Genomic DNA, 20,057 nt, shown 5'->3' with positions numbered 1-20,057 from the left:
CGTTAGAGATTGTCATATTCTCCCGTCAATTTTTTTCAAATGTCTCGCCTTTTTGTCGCCGGACTTGAGGCGAAAAAAATGTAAAAAATATGTAACACCGGAATGGATTGATCTTTGCTTTTCCTGGAGATATGGGACCTATGACTACTACGACTATTAATGCTACGATTACTATCACAATGGCTACTACTGCGACTGTTGCTATTATCCAGGAGGATGATAGCAGGATGTATCAAGGGGAATACGGGGGGGGGGGGGGGTTTAAACCCCTCTCCTCCCCGAAATTTTTGTTCAATTAATAAAAACTTGACAAATTGCATATAAAAATCCTAAAAAGGCTTATCTGTCTTGGCTTTTTTACAATTAGCCATGTCTTGATGCCTGCAAAATACTATATGTTAATTCAAAATTTAAAAAGTCAAGTAATTTGCAGGCATCAAGACATGGCTAATTGTAGAAAAAGCGAAGACAGATAGTCCGAGTTATTGGGAGGCAAATCTGGGATAAGCCCTTTTTAGCATTGTATAAAAATAATGTCATTTCATTTGTTTATACGTTTTGTGAGTTTTTTTTACGTATCCCCCCCCCCCGAACAAAAATCCTGGACACGCCCTTGCCTGTAGTAGTTGCCTTCGTTAAAATTCTTTCCACTTAGATTAGTGGGGGGTTTTTCGGGGGGGGGGGGGAGATCTGCTTGTGAAGCTCAAGAGGACATTTCAGGTCTCAACTGGACTTGTTCCTTTTTGTAAAAATCGTAAATCGTTTGGGCATTATTTTAAATTACTAAGAAATTGTAGTTAAGTATGGTAGGTAGGCTCATCAAAATGTTGATTGCTCAAAAATTTAGTCGATTTGCTAATTACAACAGTTTTAATAGGATGATTGAGATTGGGATGTCTGTTCACAAAAACATTTTTTTAAGGTGTCGAAGCTTGACGTAAGTTTTACAGAAATAATGCGATGCTACAGGTCTCAACCTCACTCATCCTCCCATGTGTACAGATCGGTGTTATTGAGTAGTAGAGAACGTCCGGGAAGTGGTGCTAGGGCAACTTCGACGAGTCCAAATCAAGGGGAAGGCAATGAAGACAGTAATACCAGCACTGGTCCAAGAGGTAAGAAAGTTATCCTTTTGTTTTCATAGTAATATAACGACTGACGGGTTCTTGTTCAATCATGGTTATTACAAATATCTCACTATTTAACTTCCCCTTCCCCCCTCCATTTATCCCAATCACCTATGTGTTACGAAACTTATTCTTTTCATAGTAAGTTAATGCTCCATAATAAGGTGATCGATGTGAATGTTCTACATGACCTGATTCTGATGGAGCACAGTCATGTGCTTCCAGGTAACCTACTTTTTTCTGGCTATTGCCTGCAATTACTGAATTTTCACCAAACTAAAGTATTCGGTTTTTTTCATGTGCTATCATTTTGATAATTGATAATTGAAAGGCGTTTAGACACGTAACAAAAACTCACATAAACAAATGGTTGATGCGTTTTTCAAATGTTGTTTCCCCCCCCCCCAAAAAAAAAAGAAGTGCTTAACAGTTCTTGGTTCTATTTAATGGTTTATTTAAGCCTCCCGTATCTTATTTAGCTCTCAAGATGCTTGGACATTTCTAATTTTACCAAAAATGTGTTGTATTCCCTTTTGGCATTCGTAAAAATAAATTAGAAAAAAGGAACTGTTTGTATTAAAATTGCTTTCTTTTGTATCCAATAAAACCTTTTTGTAAAAACGACTGCATAATAATTGTGTAAAATGTGAAGTATTTTTTTTTTTTTTTTCGCTCTCTTGTAAAACTTGAGTTCGGTAACATTGTGCATTTTGAATTACCGCAGAGAAAGTGTCAATTACGAGCTACAACACAATAAGAAAAGTACATGGGCGCTAGTTGTTGGTAGTTTGGAAGCTGTTTATGTTCTGTTCATATAACGTGTTGGCTCGGTTTCTCAAGGATATTCTAGCTTAAAAATCTATCTGTCTTCCAGGATCCAATCTCACCTAGTCCTATAATAATTTTTTTGGGGGGAGGGGAGGTTAAGCCACCGAGAAATATAAATATAAAAGTACGATCGTGGGTTGCATCAGAACAAGTGCATTGTTTTCAAAAATATTGTATTGATCCCATGGACAAGGAGTCGGCCAGAAAAATTAAACATTTATTCATGAAACAAACTTCAACATGTTCAATTAAATGCGCATACAAATGCATAAGTATAGATTTATAAATTGAATAAGCATGTATCAATAAGCTAATGAGATAATTAGGTTTTATTTAAAAAATAAATCATTTGGCTCAAACTATATTTATGATAAGTCTTCAAGCGACCGACTCTATTTTTTCTCTTGGGGGGGGGGGCAGTAAAAGGCTGAGAAATGACGATTTAGTGATTACTGTTAGCTCTTTCCAACTTGGACACTGTCGCTTTTGTAATGTGCGTGGCGTTTTCTACTCTGGTTTTTGCGTCAAATACGCTCTTATTTAGAATCTCTTAACTTTTAAAAGCTTATAATTGGCCGCTCAGTTTTCAATTTTCTAAGGAAATATAAGTAAAACAAAAAGTAAAATAATATTTTTCATTTTTTAATTATTTTTATTTAATAAATAATATAATATTATTACAATAAGAAATATAAGTAAACCCGGGTTCTTTAGCCTAACCGAATTCTTTCTTTAGCCTTATTCTCTCTTGCGAGAAGGAAGTCTCCTTCCCTATTCTCTATGCGTTCATGAACGACTGTTTTTTAAAGCTGTCTTCAGCTGCTGAAGTAAAGAACACAAACAATAAAAAAAAAAAAAGAACACAAACAATATAAAACAATTACAAAATCTCTTCATTGACACTACTGCTAGAGGAGGGACAGCCCCTCGTGCGACAGCTTTGTTTTGAAATTGTCAATCAGTTTTTGAAAGGCCTGACATGGTTTGTAACTTCGCAAAAAAAAGATTAACGTCTGAATCCCGTGCCCACAACGGGGAATTTCAACAAATACTTTGCGAGACAAAAGTAGTTTATTTTGAAGCATTCTCCAGAAAGGTGCAACATACAGAATATGCGGCAGCGCAGTCCCGTTGCATAATGTTGCTAAACTCATACGATTAAAACGGAGTTTGTGTGCCAAAGTGCTACCATATGACGCCGAAATTTGCTTTTGTAGGTGGGCAACTATGAACGAGCGGGTAGCTCGCGTGGAAAACCCGACGGGGAGGCCCAAATAAGGTGTCCATATATAATGCTTCTCTGGTTATGAGAGGCATGTTTTTAATGATAGCTAGGGAGCACCAGAGAACTAATTGCTTAATTCTTTGGTGTGCTAAAAATCTGAAAATTCTTATCACTCAAGAAGTCTCTGATGTTTGTTTTTGCTTTTTGTTCTTTTTTCTTTAAAGAAGTGGAAACTTGTTTGATAGCTTTGTCAAAATGGCATGACAAAATGACTTGATTTGTCAATAAGGATTAGTCATTTTATTCGGCTTTATTGTTGCTTTTTCTTTTACTTATGTCTTATTAGCTGAAATAGTCTCATGTATTGGGTGATATATTTTTTGTTTTATTTGGTATTTGCTAATTCGTATTTACATTCGTTTATTTAAATAGCTTTAATAGCACTAAAACAAGAACGTTAATTATGCTACTATAGAATTACAAACAATACATGAAAAAGGATCTCTTCTTAAATTCACTGAGAAATAGGGCACAAAAAAGTTTGCAAATCTACTCGTACGGTACTTGACGGTTTGTAGTTTTTCTGATGATTGTTAAGTCTGCTGACGGTGCGGAAGACGGCACTTAACGGATTGTAGTTTTCTGATGATTGGTAAGTCTGTTGCTGGTGCGGAAGACGGCACTTGACGGATTGTAGTTTTTCTGATGATTGGTAAGTCTGCTGATGGTGCTGAAGACGGCATTTGACGGATTGTAGTTTTTCTGATGATTGGTAAGTCTGCTGACGGTGCCGAAGGTGGGAAAATAGATAGACGTTTCTCATTTGCCTATATCGCTTTTCTGAACTTCATTATTATCCTAGTGTTCAATAAGCTCATTCCAATTGGTTTTGTAATTGTTGGTGTTCAATTGTCAATTGCAATTATTGGGTAGCATTCAAAAGAGCTTATCTAAACCTATTTTATCAATTAATAGTTTACTGTGCTTCAGAGCTGAATAAGGTGCAATTCCTCTTTTTACAGATAAAAAATTCTTGGATAATTATCTTACTTGTATAAGCTATCAATATTTTCGGTTAGTTTCAAAGTTTCTATGGATTTGCTGCATTTTTTGAATTTTTTATTTATTTATTTATTTTGTTAGAAATTCATTTTATTGTTCAAATTGCGCTCAATTACGCCTATTCGCAGTGGCGGTTCTAGGCCTGGGCAGGGGGGAGGGGGGATCTGCCAGTCCAACTTTTCTGACATCTGGCTCTAAATTCCTTTTATTTATATACCTCGGTATACCTGGGTATTACCTTACCCCCCCCCCAGATTATGAGGTCAAAAACCGCTACTGCTTATTCGATTAGCTATTGTAATAAGCTCTGGTGAACGTAGGATAAATCGTGTCTTCGATCGAACAAAGTGGACAAGTTTAAGAACTCTAGGGCACTTTCAAAGTTGCTATATCGGGCATATAAAGATTTATTAATGACTCTCAATATCTATTCCTTCGGGTACTTCGTAAAGGAAATTACTATCAAGGTGATGTTACTGGTGTTGATTATATTTTTCAAAGTTGACCACATTGTATTTATCAACATTGAAGGGAAGAGCCATACATCAGCCCTACCTCTAAGATTGTCGGAATCATTCTAGATAGATTGGTTCCTTTTGACAAGGGCTGCTCTTCGCTTAACAAGCTATTACTACAAATCCTTTGATCCAAGGCTCGCTTAAATGGAGGAGGGATGCATATGACTCCCTCCTTCAACCCCTGATATTCAGATCTAATGTTTGATTTGAATGTATCGTCCTCCGATTCTTTTTGTTTTAGTAGCTCGTTTTGAGCACATTTCTATTTCCGCTGAGAAATAAACTAAGTTTGGGGACCTCAAATGCGTCAATAATACTCGAGGATAGGCCTGAAATTTGTCGTATACGCAAGTAAGAGCTAACTATCTGAGAAGCCCGTATTGCGAATGTCAAATTATGGATTTAGCGGTGGTCCCAAGGCCGTATCCCGGAAGGGTGGGGGTTAGCGGTTTTGACCCCCCCCCCCCCCCCTGCCCCACGAAAAGTTTGTCCGACTCGTAAAAACGTAACAAAAATGAATATAAATGAATTTTTTATTTCGTTTTTAATTTTTTTTTGTACCCCCCCCCCCAGAAAAAGCCTGGATACAACCGTGAGGGGTCCTTTCGTATAATATTGTCGACATGCAGCTTAAATAAGCAATCGCTTGAAAATGTTGTGGCTAGTTTTGTTGCAGAGGAGATTGTTGGAAACGACAGATTTGGGGTCATCATATCTCCCTTGAATGGATTAAGTCGTAGAACTTTTGATTTTTGTTCATTCACTTGTAGACTATTTAATTTACACTGGTTGATGATGTCCATGGAGAGTATTGGTTCCATCTGCTGCTCCGGTGCTGTAATCTCAACTGTATACTTGAGAATTACAGACAAGTCGTTTACAAGCTTAACACGCTTCTCAAACTCTAATTGGGTTATGAATTAGGTTTGGGTTAGTAACGGTAATGAATAAAAGAGCAGTTATTGTCGTTCCTCGGGGACAGCCGCAGATTAGTTCTCACCTCTCAGAGCAGCTGTCTTGGGCGAACAATGGGTAGACTGATTGCCGTTTATCTCGCAGAAATTGTCTCACGAATAGTAACTTGTGTTTTTTAGCTCCCATCTCTTTGAGATTTGTCAGTGTGGCTAAATGTTCAAGCCCTTTCTTGATGCTGGATAATAGTATAAGGTTGTGTCCTCTTTAAAGAACATGTCTGTTATGGTTTCAGTAATGAAAACATGCTCTTTCCTTTTTTGGATCTTGTTCTAATTTTTAAATTATTCTTCTCATTCTAATCTGCAATTAAAATTGTCTTGTATTAAAAACCTTTTACTGCTATTTCTCATTTTATTTTCTAGTGTCTATGATTTTTTTTCGATCTTGTACTTTAAATAAATAATTATTAATTTAGATAATATAGCAGGGGTGCGTTCATCAAGTACAATTCCCTTTGCGCCATCTGGTTCTTGCCCTCCGACTCCAACGCAGATGGCAGGAACAGCTACAGTCTACCCGGGTGAAGAAAGAGGAGACCTGATTAAGTTCTATAACACTGTTTATGTCAAATTAGTTCAAGACTACGCGGTGAAATTTTCTACACCTGGCCCAAATTCGAAGGTGAGCAGTTTTTGCTAAGACCTTTTTCGGTTTGAAAACTTTTCATTTTTATGTTAGCCAGATATTTTGTATAGTAAAAAAAAAAAATTGCAGATTCAAGAGCTTGGGCAGTTTCCTGTACTTTTTATTGCTATTTGTTAAGTAAACTAGGGGAAATGTTTTCTTTTTCCTTTTTTTTTGAAATATTAGCTAGATATTCGTTATACTTAAAGAAGAAAAAAAAATATCGTGGTTACCAGAGCTAAGATACAATCACTTTACTTCTTATTGATATTGTTCAGGAAACTAGAAAAAAAATTTCTATTTTTTAGAATTTTTCAGGGATTTTCGCATGTTAGATTTTAATTTTTCTCCATTTCAAAATAATCGAAAAAATATTTGATTTTTTAACAGTAACCGGTAGCGAGCTACAAACAGGAGATTGTTTTAAGAAATCTCTGAGAAATCTTGTGGAATTTGAAAATTTTTTGACTAAGGAAACATTTCTCGCCATGGGACATAACGGAGTAGAAGACATAATGAGGAAATTTCAGAATTTTCTGTCTCTTTCTATTCAGTTTGAAAAGCCTGTCATTTTTACGTTAACTAGACATTTGTTATGGTAAAAAAAATAATAATAATAATAATTGTTTCGCGGATACCGAAGCTAAAACAGTGTCGCCTTGCTTTTTATTCACATTATTTAGGAAACTAGAAAAAAAAATGATTTCTAGCTCTTTTTTTTTAATTGTGCAGGATATTTTGGAAAATAGATTTTTATCTCCGTAACAGAAAAAAAATAATTGATTTTCTGTTATTAACCAGTACCGAGCTACAGATTAGAAATTGATTGAAGGAAACTAAAAAAGAAAGCCTGAGAAATGTTGACTAAAATACACTGTGCGCTGCGAGACATTACGAATCTGCATAATTGATAGATAATTGGTATGTTAAATAAGTGAATCTTTCCCTTACTCCTTTCCCCTACCTATTTTGCTAATCCTTTTGTAAAGTTTATTTACTAATTATGCACGTTCTACTTGTATAGCCCATCTTTATCTTATTACTTAAAAACTTTTATCCTCTGCATTACCAAAAAATTAATAACCCATCCCAATAAATTGTCTCTTCCTTGCTATTTATACCATTTTACTTGTTTATCCCTTCTTTCGGTCTTTGCTATTCAGTTTAATTCCTTTATTAATTCTGCTAGTTTTTTTTTTTTTTTTTTTTTTTTTTTTTTTTTTTTTTTTTTTTGACCCATCTTAAAATATTTATTTTTACTGCTGAATTAATATTAATGAAATATTAAATAAGTCCATCTGGGCTTTTGGTAGTCTTCTTACCTAATATTGTGAAGTAGTGGACATAGCACAAAGACTGATTGTGCTCTTCTTCCTCTTTGGTATTTCTTTTTGAAAGCTTTTCACTATCTGAGCTGGATATTTTGTTTGCCTTTCCTCTTGGAGTAGCTCTTCTAAAAAAGGCTATTTTGTACGTGTTTGTTGTCTTTTTTAGAAATAAAATAATAATAAATAAAATGGCTTTTTTTTATAGAATTTTAGAATGAACAGGCTTGATTTGAGCCAAAATTTAAATTTGCATTTTTAGTTTATTTTATTGTAATATCGCAATGACGTTCCCTTTAATAAATCTACACAATAGTCTCGGAGATGAAGTTCTAAAATTGATTCATCTCTTGTTGCAACTTTAGAATGGGGAACTGCTTTTTGTTCTTCTGGTTTCGCTTTCTGGTTATAACGAAAATTTAAAGTTCGGTGTTGAATTTTTTGTACCGGAATATCGTAGTTACATTCTTTCAGCATGCCTTTAGAACTTGTGTGATAAGAATTTGGATTCTATTTCTATAAAAGCTCAGAAATGGACAAAGGATAAAGATCCTCTAGAGTCATTGATGGTGCATAGGGCGTCGACAGGTTAGTGTTGACGTTTCAGTCGTTGGGTCTTTTTTACGGTGACAGTTATAAAGCATGTTGCTCAACCTTGTGGCAGCGGGAATTACCAACCAAGGCATCAATCCATTGTGCTACCACAGATTAGCTTGGGAATGTGGAGTTTGGACTTTTAAAACTAAAAAAAATGAAGAGTATTAATTTGGATTCAAATGTCTTATTAGAATATAGTTTTATAATTTTGCTTCATAGTCTGATTGGACCTGTCGATATTTGCATACATTTAGGGCTAGGCGTTTATCTCCTTCCCCCTCCCGCGGCTGGTTGGTCTCCGATCACTTTCGGCTTATAAAAAAAAAGTCTAGAACTTTCGATTTCTGATCGAATGAGCATCCTCTAAAGTTTCTTCGACCATTAGGCGGAGGTTGGGATGATCAAACATTTGCATATAAGGGCTGTAAACCTCTACAATGGTTTCCTCTGGTTTTATTACAGTTAGGCAGGGAGGAAGATACACCGAAAGGTGTATTTTAATGCCAAAATATTCCAACTTTCATTGAGCCTTCAGATAAATACATAATTAGTTCTAAGGGGGAGGTGAGGGAAGGGTGGAGTTAGAAATTGATATACAATCCCCAGGCGATATCCAAAACTTGTTTGGAGGAGAGGGGTACAAAAAAAAAAAAAAAAAATGTGAAATAAATATTTAATCCTTCTTGGTTTCTATGAACGTTTCTGGTCTGACCTGCCATTATGAAATTAAAGAGTAGTAGGGGACTACCCCTTCCTTATCCCCATTTCCACCTCATGCTCACAGAAACTTCGAAGGGTGCTCAGGACGTAGTCGGAAGCAATTTTGGGCCCTCTTCCAAGGCGAGTTCTAAGCCTATCTCCAAGAAGAAAAGCTCTATTAATTTCTCTTTATTAGTATCACCGTTGAAAAATTCCTAAACAATTTCGAATCCAACCCGAGGTCTCGTATTGCCACGAGGCCTGCAGTAAGTCAGCTTGGGAATGAGGAGCTTGTTGTTTTGTTGTTGTTTTTTTCTAAAACTCGAAAAAGTGGAAAGTATTAGTTTTTATTCAAAGGGCATATCAAAATATATTTTAGTTCTTATGTTACAAAACACAATTTTTTACTATTATTTTGCTTCGATGTCTGATTGGAGCTGTCAATATTGGCATAAATTTAGCCTTTTTAAATTTTTTTATCCTTTTAATTAAACTTTTGTCTTTATATATTTCAGTCTGAAGTAAGTTTCTCACCTCTTCCAAGGCGGGTTCTAAGCCTATCTCCAAGAAGAAAAGTTTCTATGAATTTCTCTTTGTTCGTATCACCATTGAAAAATTCGAAAACAATCAACCTTGCTGATCAAAAGCCCATGGTCTACAATTTTAATAGGAGTCCTTCAAAGGTGAGGCCACTTTTTTCGTTTGTTCTGTACATCTAAATTTGTCGGTTCTGTGACATATGATCACAGTTCACGGTTCGGTGACATATGATCATAGTTCACGGTTCTGTGACATATGATCACGGTGTCACGGTTCTGTGACTTACGACAAATGATGACATATGTGACATCTGATCGAAAATATTCTAAGATTTAAAGTTGTTGGTTGTAGCACATTTATACTAGTGTATATTACTTTAAGGTTCATGACTTTTATAAGATTTAAGGTTAACGAGGTGAAACCTCTTTGGCGAGGGGTACTTTTTTAATGAAAAATGTTTAATGAAAAAAATGACTTTGTTTTTTTTTTGGATGCAACCCAACGATCTTTTAATTTTTGTTTGAAAAAAATACGTATTGAGAGCGCTGTAGAAAATTACTCAGGTGGCATGTTCAATTTATCTGACAAATACAAAACATTTGATTCGTCAGACAAATAGTGTTTTTTAGTATGGCCCCGAACGATTTCGGTTTATTCTTAGATGTATATACTCACAGGAATAACCGTTACAGATGAGCATTAATACTCCAAGAGAGAACAAACTTTTTTTTTGTCACCAAATTCTAACTCATTTATTGGAAGCCATTTAAAACGCACCTGAAATCATTATCCGTACTAGCAGGCTTAAGGAATAGCATCAATTTTTTTTATTGTTCATCTTTTCCTTTTTTTACATGTTTCTTAGTTTTTTCAGTGTTTGCTTTTCTGCCTGAGAACATAAAAATTCTGTATATAGCTTACACTAAGCTATTGGTAAAAAAAACTGATGATAAATCTTTCTTTTTAACTTTTCATTTTTTATCTTATGGGCTTGTAAATATTTTTGAACTTACTATGCTCTGCCTACAGTCTTAATTTTTGTGATATGGGTCACACGAATTCTATCACGTGACCGTGTTACGTTGTCGGTTCCGTTGTGCTGCGTTGTCCTTCTTGTAACTAGCTAGTCCATTTGTGGAGTTAATTTCTTTCTTTTGTTATTTTTTCTTGATTATCCTGAAAACTCAAATAAAGTAGGAATAGATCGACTCATATAGCTTATAAGCGTTCTTTTTTATAAATGAACAAATAGTTAATTTCATATTAAACTGCAATTGCAGTAGATTAATTAGCTGAAATGATCATTTTCAAAGGATGCAGTTTCTTGAGATGCGAGAGCCATTTGATTAACTCCTGCCGATGGGAAAAAAGAATTGCCATTGATTTATGCTTGTGATCATACAGATTTCCATTCTTTGCACGATTCGGGTATTTACTAAGAAGATTCCACATTTTCTACTAAATTAAAATGTATATTAACTCACTGTACAAAATAAATGTAAATAGTGGAGTAGCACACGCAAAAGAAAGAATAACATAAATAATTACTAATAGAAAATCCTATGGAGCCGCGATGGTCAAGTCTTTTGTGGAAGCACTTTTTCTACCTGCCAGCTATTTCTAAGTGGCTATCTCGCATTTTTTTTTATCCAATACTGCGAGGGGTGCGTATGAGGGGGGCTGGTTGTCTTCTGATCATTTTCAACCCCCCTCCCTAAAAGGGCACTAGAATTTTCGATATCCGATTGAATGAAGCCCTTCCAGGTTTCAACAAACATCGATTTTGGACGAAACAACGATCATATGTATTTATCTGCCCATTTTATTTTAATTAGGTCCCTAGAAGAAGTCTCTAAAATACCTGGGAGCAATGGTGTGTCCCCACGAAAAAAACTAATCTTTAAATTCTCCAAACTTTGACAATTACTCGTAAAATGTTTCAGATATCCCTCCATACTCCCCAAAAAGGGGGCAGTGTCTCCTACGTAATGGCATTCAATTTTCTCGCACCTGCGACCAACACTTAAGCGCCCTCGACGATAGGTTCAGTCTCGAGTAACACGTGTCTCCATACACCACTTAAATCTGCTTATAAAACCTTAGGGTGCTTGACATCTCAAGACTAGTAAGCCAAACCTGAATCTCCTGTAAAGTACATTAACTGCAGAGACTAATTGTCTCACCACAGCGGTCATCACAACTCGTTACCATAATGGGCAACTGGTGGGACTTTAGTCATGAAAATGTACTTATGTTTGTTCATGTTCTTAATTCCCATTATGTGTTTTTGTCGGAGTAGAGCACATGCTGCTGCCTTTAAACGAGAATTCACAAATTTAATGTGTCCGATCCAGTTTCCATCCCAGCTCGAATTCCAAGTACTTATATATGGGGACTACTTTTACTGACTTAGCTTTGTAAGTAAATGAGTAATAATGGTCTCCGTCCGGCTTCCTACTATGGAAGATGACAATCTCTGTCTCGCATGCGTTTAGCTTCAATTTATTGAATTCTAAGTAAGCTTCAGCTAAATTCAGGAGAGTTTGGAGCCCCTTGACTGACTTGGCCATTCAAGCTACGTTAATAACGAACAGTAAAGTATTAAAAAAGGGTATTTGCTAGTGGGACAACCGGAGCCCTTCTCTGTTCAAGGAACTGCCAAATCATTAATACACAAAGGGAAGAGCTTTAGCGACAGCGTACCTCCTCGAAGGATTCCTCTGAAAGTTCTGAATGGCCTAGGTACACCTTGTTGGTCAATGATAGCTACTGATAAAGTAATCTCATACATACTAATTAACAATCTAATAAATGACATTAGTAGCTCAGTCTTAACAAGGGAACGAAATAAAGTAAGCCTATCAATGCCATCGAACAATTTTTCGATGTCGAAGAAGGCAACATAAAGCTTACCTTTTCCCCTGCAATATTTTGCTATTAGAGCTTGGACTTTAAAAACGCGATCTGTAGTTGAAAGGGCTGTCCGACATCCACTTTGCATCTCGCTGATAATGTTACTCTTATCTAACCAGCACCCTAATCTAACATCTAAAACCCTTTCCAAGAATTTACTAATAGTTGGCATTAGGCTAATTGGGCGATAATTACTATGCATCATGCGGTCACCCTTTTTAAATAACGCTTTAAAACCGATGTATTCCACGGTGACGGCCATCTGTACGAAACCAAGATCGCATTAAACAAACTTAAGAGAACTGGCTATAGGGGCCCGATTAGTTTCTCATAAATACTAGAGGCGATTCTGTCAGTAGGGATAAGATCCTCCATGGTGACTCTTGATACGTTGCTTCAATTCTTTCACTGATATCTCTTGTATTAAATGCTAAGAATGCTCTGGGAGGGGGAATTCACTACCAACTGAATCAATTGACTCGCTATACACATGCGGATAAATGAATGGAGCAGCTAAGTCTTTATAACCATATGAGGTGCTTGAATTACTTGGCTTCATTCAATTCACTATTTACTTAAGAAGACTAGTGGGGTTAATGTTTTGTCTTGAGCCGTAACAACTTACTATAATCTAAAAAGTATTTCCGATTTTTTCCCCTGAAGATTTCAGTTATTTTTGTTATTTAAAGTCATGTGGATGGTGTATAAAAAGGGAAGGGTGTGCACCAGAAAAGGTCCTTAGGCGGTTGAGAGATAGCGAGTAAGAAAGTGAGGGCAAAATAGGAAAGAGAGAGAGAGAGAAAGAAAGAAAATGCTATCTCTCTTCTTTCTCTCTCTTTATCTCTGTCTTTCCCACCATCTCTCCTCTGCCCCTCCCCTAACCTCGCTCTGTTTATCAGCCCCTCATTTTTCTTCTTCCTCCTCTCTCTTTTCGAACACCCATTACTTTTTCTCTCGTTTTTTTCTTTCACTCTTCTCCCTCTTGTCTCTTTTCTCCCTCCTTTCTCTCCTGTCACTCCTCTCTCACCCCTTTTCTCTCACCACCTTTCCCCTCCCTTCCACTCTCTCCTTTGTCCTCCCCCTCTTCTCCCTCTTCTCTCCCCATCTCCCTCTGTCGCTTTCTCCATTCCTTCTAGTTTTTTTTGGAGGGAAAGAGATGGCGAAATCCCATAAATGGCAGCTGGTATGGAAACTGTAAAGAGATACGAAAACAGTATATATTTTGGAGTGTTAGCCAAGATTGGCTATTCAAAGTTTTCATAATTTGATGCTCTCTCTTTCTCTCTCTGTCTCTCCCTCTCTCTCTTTCTTTCTTTCTCTCTCTCTCTCTCTCTCTCTCTCTCTCTCTTATCTCTCTCTTATCTCTCTCTCTCCTATTTTGCCCTCACTTTTTTTTCTTGCTATCTTTTTTTCTCTTATTCACTCACTTACAGCGACTAGGTATCTTACATTTTGTAGTTCTAGTTATTCCTACGTTGTCCTTAGGATAAGCATCTGCTTTTTTGTTTTTATTCAGTATGAATAGCTTACCTAATTAGATTTAAAATTCTATTTAAGATCTTTTTGCAGGACCTGTCGGAGATAAACGCTTTTATCTTAAGTGGAAAACGGACATTACCTGACCCAAAGAACCCACCTGCAAGAAAATTTATGGGCGTCCCGGATGGAAGCGCTGCTAGGAAAATTTCTTTTCAGTGAAGTGAGACTTGGTAACCTAAGTATTCCAAATAAGATTCACAGAATATGAGGCTGCAAAATAATGGTTACCTCGAATGATTAGCAGCTCGCGTCGAGGTGAGCCGCCTCGAATTGTGGTTCGTGATACGATGTAAAATCTTTTATACTAAATATCTTTGACTGAACTTAATATTCCGTTTGTTACTTGATTTCTCTCCTTTTTTGAACCTGAGAGTGTGATACTTTCTCTGTTACTTTTTTTTCAAGTGCTACATTCTGTGATTGTCCACTTAATGGTTTGTTTGATTGTTGTAATTGAGTTTGTGATTAGTATCAAAGGGAACTTGGATATGAGCCGTTCAGATGCCAAATCCATCAAGTGCAATTTTTATATGCTTTGAGATTATAGCGTCAAAGAACCTCATTGACTCTTGGTCAGTTCAGCTTCGGAACGATTCATTAATGTATCCTTTGGAAAATTTAGTGTCGTATAATATTTATCCAATGCCATAGTTTTTGAAAGATATGAGTCTTTCCTTTCATGTTATTAAATCTTAGCTGAGGAAAATATATCTGGTTTAATCTTTTTCTTTAATGCCCAGGCCGCACTATAGTCAAACGTATCGACAAACATAAACTACGCACGCCAACAATGACAATTATGTAATCCGTTCGTAAATCCTCGAATTGAACGATATTCAACGCATAAGGGTAAAATTTTTAATTGACACATTAGTTATAATTTCAGGCATAATTTTATAATTTCAGGCATAAGAAAAGATGGAATATCGAAACAGCAATTTTCGTATCCAGAAGATGAGTAGAGGCGAAAGATACAAATATATAATATTAGCAGGTAAAAGTTCCTTGTGGCACTTTTCCGCTTCTGTTGGACAAGCGTGACGTTAAAATCAAGAAAAAAATATGTCATTCATAAATATTGACTTTTATCGACAGGCAAGGTCGTATCCAGGATTTTGGTTTACGGGGGTGGGGGTACAGAAAAATACTTTAAAAACGCCCCGAGAATTTGTTTATATTCAATTTTGTTGCGTTTTTACGAGTCGGACAAGTGTTTGTCCGACTTTGGGGGGGGGGGGGCCTGGATACGGCCTTGTCGACAGGTGTCACTACGGTGTATCTGGAGCATAATAGAAAAAAAATGAAAATGGATCTATGTATTCTAATGCAGTTAATTGAATATGATTTTATATATGGAATATAATTTTAAAATTAAACTATCTTGACTTTTTCACTGAATATAGTGTTCAGTAATCCCGATCAAGCGTTAGTTTATGTTATTGAACTGGCTATCTCCGAAGGTAATTCATTATAGCAGAATCATAAAAAGAAAGTTTTTCTTCTAGGATCATTCAAAAGGTGTTAAGTTACATCACATGAATTACGCAAAACTTCCTGCTCCAGCTATTTATGCAAAAAAATAGAAAGAAAATAGTTTTTGGAATAACCTAAATATTTGTTGTGTGTCAGACAGAAAACAGATCGAAATCTAATTTTGGTGGGAAAGCTCGTTGTGTTTTGTGTACTACCACGGCTGATAAATCATGTCAATATTTATTATTATTATTGTTACCAATATGGGTCTCCTAAAAATTTCTATCCTGATAAAATATAATTGTTTATTGTGTGTGTTTTTTCTTGTCAAATATTAAGAAAAAAATCAAAGATTTGTATTTGTGTTTTCTCATGCTTGGATTATTTTTTTATTTATTCTTTATATAGATAGTTCTGTTTCAGAACTGATAATGTCAGTTTTGTGGCATATCCGAAATGATTTTGCCTCAGCATGATATTCTTACATAGCATCAATAAATCAAATTCACTGAATTTTTTCTTTCTTTATTGCTCTCTACTTTGGCTGAAAGATTATCATGTAAGTCATAGCAAATTAATTATTATTTTTTCTCTTGTCTTGCAGAATAGTTTTTCAATATCAGGGGGGGGGGGTAAATCTGTTTTTTTATTCCTTCAGTGAAAATACCAAAAAGGGCATTTTTCCAATCAAAATACATTCCAGCAAGGTATTTTTCAAAGGCTTGGGTGGTTGGGGGAGGCAACAAATTCTTCAGGGAGGGAAGAGGCCCCATTGTCCACCTGATTGACGCCACTCTTCTTACATGATTGTAACTCAGACTTAAGGATTCAATAAGAAACGCTGATATTTCCTTATAGTAAACGTTATTTAATGGAACTAAGGACTTTCTGCTACAAAATATAAATTTTAGATTTTGGTTTGTTACTTCATCTGTAAATATTTCCTGAAAAAAGGTAGATGTATACCATTTCTTAATATTTAGTTTTCATGACAAATATTCCTACAAATTGTGTTTCCCGTGAAGATTCAGCAAATGAAGATCTCAAAGATCATGTTAAACCAATTGCCAGAAATATTATTTTGACAATCAAGGTAATAATATGTAACGTAAGATAATAGTGTATAATAAAATAAGAACAAAATAAGATAATGATGCAAAGGTGAATCCAGAGCATTTTTTTGGGGCGGGGGGATGTGACAAGGGCGCCTCTCGCCCCCCCCCTCCCCCTGGCTGAATGATGCTGCCTTATTTTTATATTTTTGTTCTGAGGTTTCTATTATATAGCATTAAAAGTGCCAATTAGACGAGGTTTGCCCCCCCCCTGGAATTCAGCTTATGGGCGCCCATGCCTCTGCACCCTATTCTGCAGTGGCAGCTAATCTGCACCTTGACTGTGAAAGATCCTCGAAGATTTTTATGAAGGACTCGAATTAATCTTCAAGGACATTAACTGAATTAATGTCTTGTGTAACTCCATTACTTCTGCTCTCTTGACTTTTTTGTAGGAATAGGATAAATCTTTCATAAGAAATGATATGTATGACAGAATTTATCAAGCCTTGTTCAGTACCCAGACTGTAGTAGTTTGGCATTCAACACATCTGTTCATGAGATTGAAATCCGAGCGAGGGCTGCTGAGGATTGCCGACGTCAGCTTTATAGCCTCTTATGAAGAATCAACTTATAGTTGGAAGTTGAACTATAATGAATTCAAACGTTAAAAATTTTTTTTTTTTTTTGGAGAAACAACTTTCCAAGGAGAAAAACTTCGTTCACCGGTAATTCAGGGACGAGAACTAATATATACGTTTATCTTAGTAAATTTTTACAGAAGAAATAAATTTTGGGGAATTTAAAAAGAGGTTAAAACACCTCGACAATGATTGTGGATTGAAATGGGAACCACAATGGTCGCAACCCTAACCTGAACTTTTGAGGTCTCGTACTTCGAACACAAGTAAAATTGCTGTTTCGTATGGGTAGCAGTGTTGTCTCCTTATTTTCGCCAGACTTAGCATACACAAGGTCGTAGTGACATGTCTAACGACTCATATAAAAGATACTACTGATATTCATTCTATAAATTAGCATTTATAGCATCAGAGTAAAATGAAATCTTTATCACAAGATACTACTGACATATATTGTGGTGTCATTTCCGAAAGTGTAATGCCCTCATAGTAGATGACGTTATACTACAGGGTGCCATCTTGCTAAAGCGCCTCTATATATGGAAGTAATAATTTGGGTTAAATGTGTAAAGACAATAGCTTCAAAAACACTATGGCTGTAATTGGCTCTTTACTAGGTTTAAGGCAAGAAAAAGCTGAAGGCATTTTCATTTGTATTGTGTTCGAAAACGTCTCCATCGCAGATTTTAGGGCATTCTGGGGTTGACTTCTCCATCACAGTTCTTAGTTTATTTGGCTTTTGATGGGTATTATCCCTCGGTTGCTTATCCTTTTTTTTTCAAATCAAACACGTAAAATCAGTTATTTCTAGATTCACAGAGAAATTTGCTACGTATCTATATCAACTTAAATTTTCCATTTGAATTAATTTACCAGCCCAAGCAGTTTTAACAATTAATGTTCGTCATTTTTCGTATTCAGTTACATTAGAGTGCCTAAATCTTGAAATCCAACGCTGCAACATGGTTTATTTTTATATATATATATATATATATATATATATATATATATATATATATATATGTAGCCTTTAAACCAGAGCTTTCATAAAATACAAGTTTATTGTACTTTTTCGTATGAATTAATGTCCAAAAGAGACAATAAAGTTGGGGTTAAGACGTAAACGACGAACCTATTCAACAAAATTTTGAGATAGCAAAGACCAATCATCTATAATTTTACTTTTTCTTTAATTAATTTATTTTAATTATTTATTTTTAACTTAACTGAACAAAAAGTTTCGAGCGTCGAGCATTTGCTTTGATAGCCGTGAAAAAGGCTGTTTGGTAGTAAGGATAAGCTATTGCGGAAATTACTTTTTAGCTGGTTTCTTAGACACTGGCTTTTAGATGCCGCTATTCCGCTAGTATACTACCATAATTTGATGTTAAAATCAAGCCAAAATACATATTATTCATCAAAAGTCCCTTTTTTATCACGTGATGTGCCTTGGGCATAGATAAGGTATAGTTGACAAAGCCACATAGACTTTGGGTTAAAACACAAAGAGCCAATTCAAAACCATCAAATTTGACTTATGTAAATTAGCCGATTAAAAGATAACGTCTATAGATAGATAAATCTTTAAGGCCTGCCGTTTCTTTTCTTTTTTTTAAGAAATAAATTGTTTGCTTTCACATTTATCTAGTAACAACGGGCAAGAATTGGTTGGAGGCGGGATAGATCGTTTCCTCAAAATCAATAAATTATACCCCCAAAAAATCGAGGTGCTCGGAAAACGAAAAAAAAAAAATTAAGAGCCAATTGAGTACCATTTAATGCGACTAAACTAAGTTAGTAGAATATTAGGTAGTCTTTATAGCTAAATAAATTTTGGAGGCTTGTATATGAAAAAAAAAGGAATGTAAAGAAAGTGGAGAAAGCATTAAAATATGAACTAAGGAGGTGTGAAGTGGAAGCTATGGATAAAATTGTCGAGGATCTGGAAGATGCAGCTAGACGGCATAATAGTAAAATATTGTTCTGGCATGTTAATAAATTGAGAGGGAGTAGTCAATCCAGACTTGTCCCAGTTAAAGATAGGAATGGGGCCACAATTAGCGATAAGGAAAGAATTGAAGAGATGGGCAGAACATTTTGAGAATTTGCTAAACCGAGATAGAGTTGCAGGAAAATATATAGAGGAAAATAAAAAATTTTGTGATACCTTGGATGTGAAGGAATATTTTTTTGTGAGGAAAAATTAGCGACAGTACTAAAAAGATTAAAAAAATAATAAGGCTCCAGGTGCTGATAGGGTGGTAAATGAGTTTTTTAAATATTGTGGCTCTGAGGTTAGAAATAAGTTACTGAAGATTATGAATACGATTTTTGAAAAAGGCGAAGTACCTAACGATTTTAGGAAAACCTTAATTAAGCCACTTTATAAGAAAGGTGATAAGAGTGAGGGTCGTAATTATCGAGGCATTAGTCTGGTCTCTGTAGGTAGCAAATTACTTGGTAATATGATACTTTTTAGACTGAGAGATGCCTTAGACAAAGTTTTAAGAGAAGAACATTGCAGTTTTAGAAAAGGTAGAGGATGCGTCGATCAAATTTTCACTCTTAGGCTAATAATTGAGAAGTGCCTGAATTGCCAAACACCTTTGGTTCTCAGTTTTATAGATTATGAGCAAGCGTTCAATTCTGTTGATAGAAGAGCTTTAGTAAAGGCTTTATCCTTGTGTGGTATACCAGACAAATACATTAAAGTGATTAGTGCTATGTACGAGAATAACAGTGCTGCGGTTAAGGTAGGAAATGAGGTTAGCAGCTGGTTTTGTATTAAATCAGGAGCTCAATAGGGTTGTGTTCTATCCCCATTTATATGGATTATTTTGATGGACTTTGTCTTAAGGAGCACAGGAAAGGCAATGGGAGACCACGGAATTAAATGGGGAGGAAAAAGTCTCCTGGACT

The 20,057-nt window shown here is 35.7% G+C and overlaps 1 protein-coding gene across 2 annotated transcripts in view; it reads left to right on the top strand.

The window, feature by feature from the left end:
• The window catches only part of LOC148946212 (retinoblastoma-like protein 2), a 70,713-nt gene extending 55,523 nt beyond the window's left edge, over positions 1-15,190 (top strand). Inside the window, exons 13-16 of one of the 2 annotated variants that reach the window (XM_089098297.1) lie at positions 923-1,115; positions 6,160-6,356; positions 9,496-9,663; positions 14,003-15,190. In XM_089098297.1, coding sequence (XP_088954423.1) covers positions 923-1,115; positions 6,160-6,356; positions 9,496-9,663; positions 14,003-14,131 — 687 coding nt within the window. In that variant the 3' untranslated portion in view covers positions 14,132-15,190. Of the gene's footprint in view, positions 1-922; positions 1,116-6,150; positions 6,357-9,495; positions 9,664-14,002 lie in introns of both variants that reach the window. The other variant, XM_089098296.1, reaches the window with a different exon arrangement.
• Positions 15,191-20,057: the final 4,867 nt, after the last annotated feature.

The sequence above is a fragment of the Artemia sp. Qi Xiang Cuo genome, chromosome 12, assembly GCF_049724085.1.
Source record: "Artemia sp. Qi Xiang Cuo chromosome 12, ASM4972408v1, whole genome shotgun sequence".
NCBI lineage: Eukaryota > Metazoa > Arthropoda > Branchiopoda > Anostraca > Artemiidae > Artemia > Artemia sp. Qi Xiang Cuo.
The sequence above is the reverse complement of the archived record's forward strand: the minus strand, read 5'-3'. Positions and strand labels throughout refer to the sequence as shown.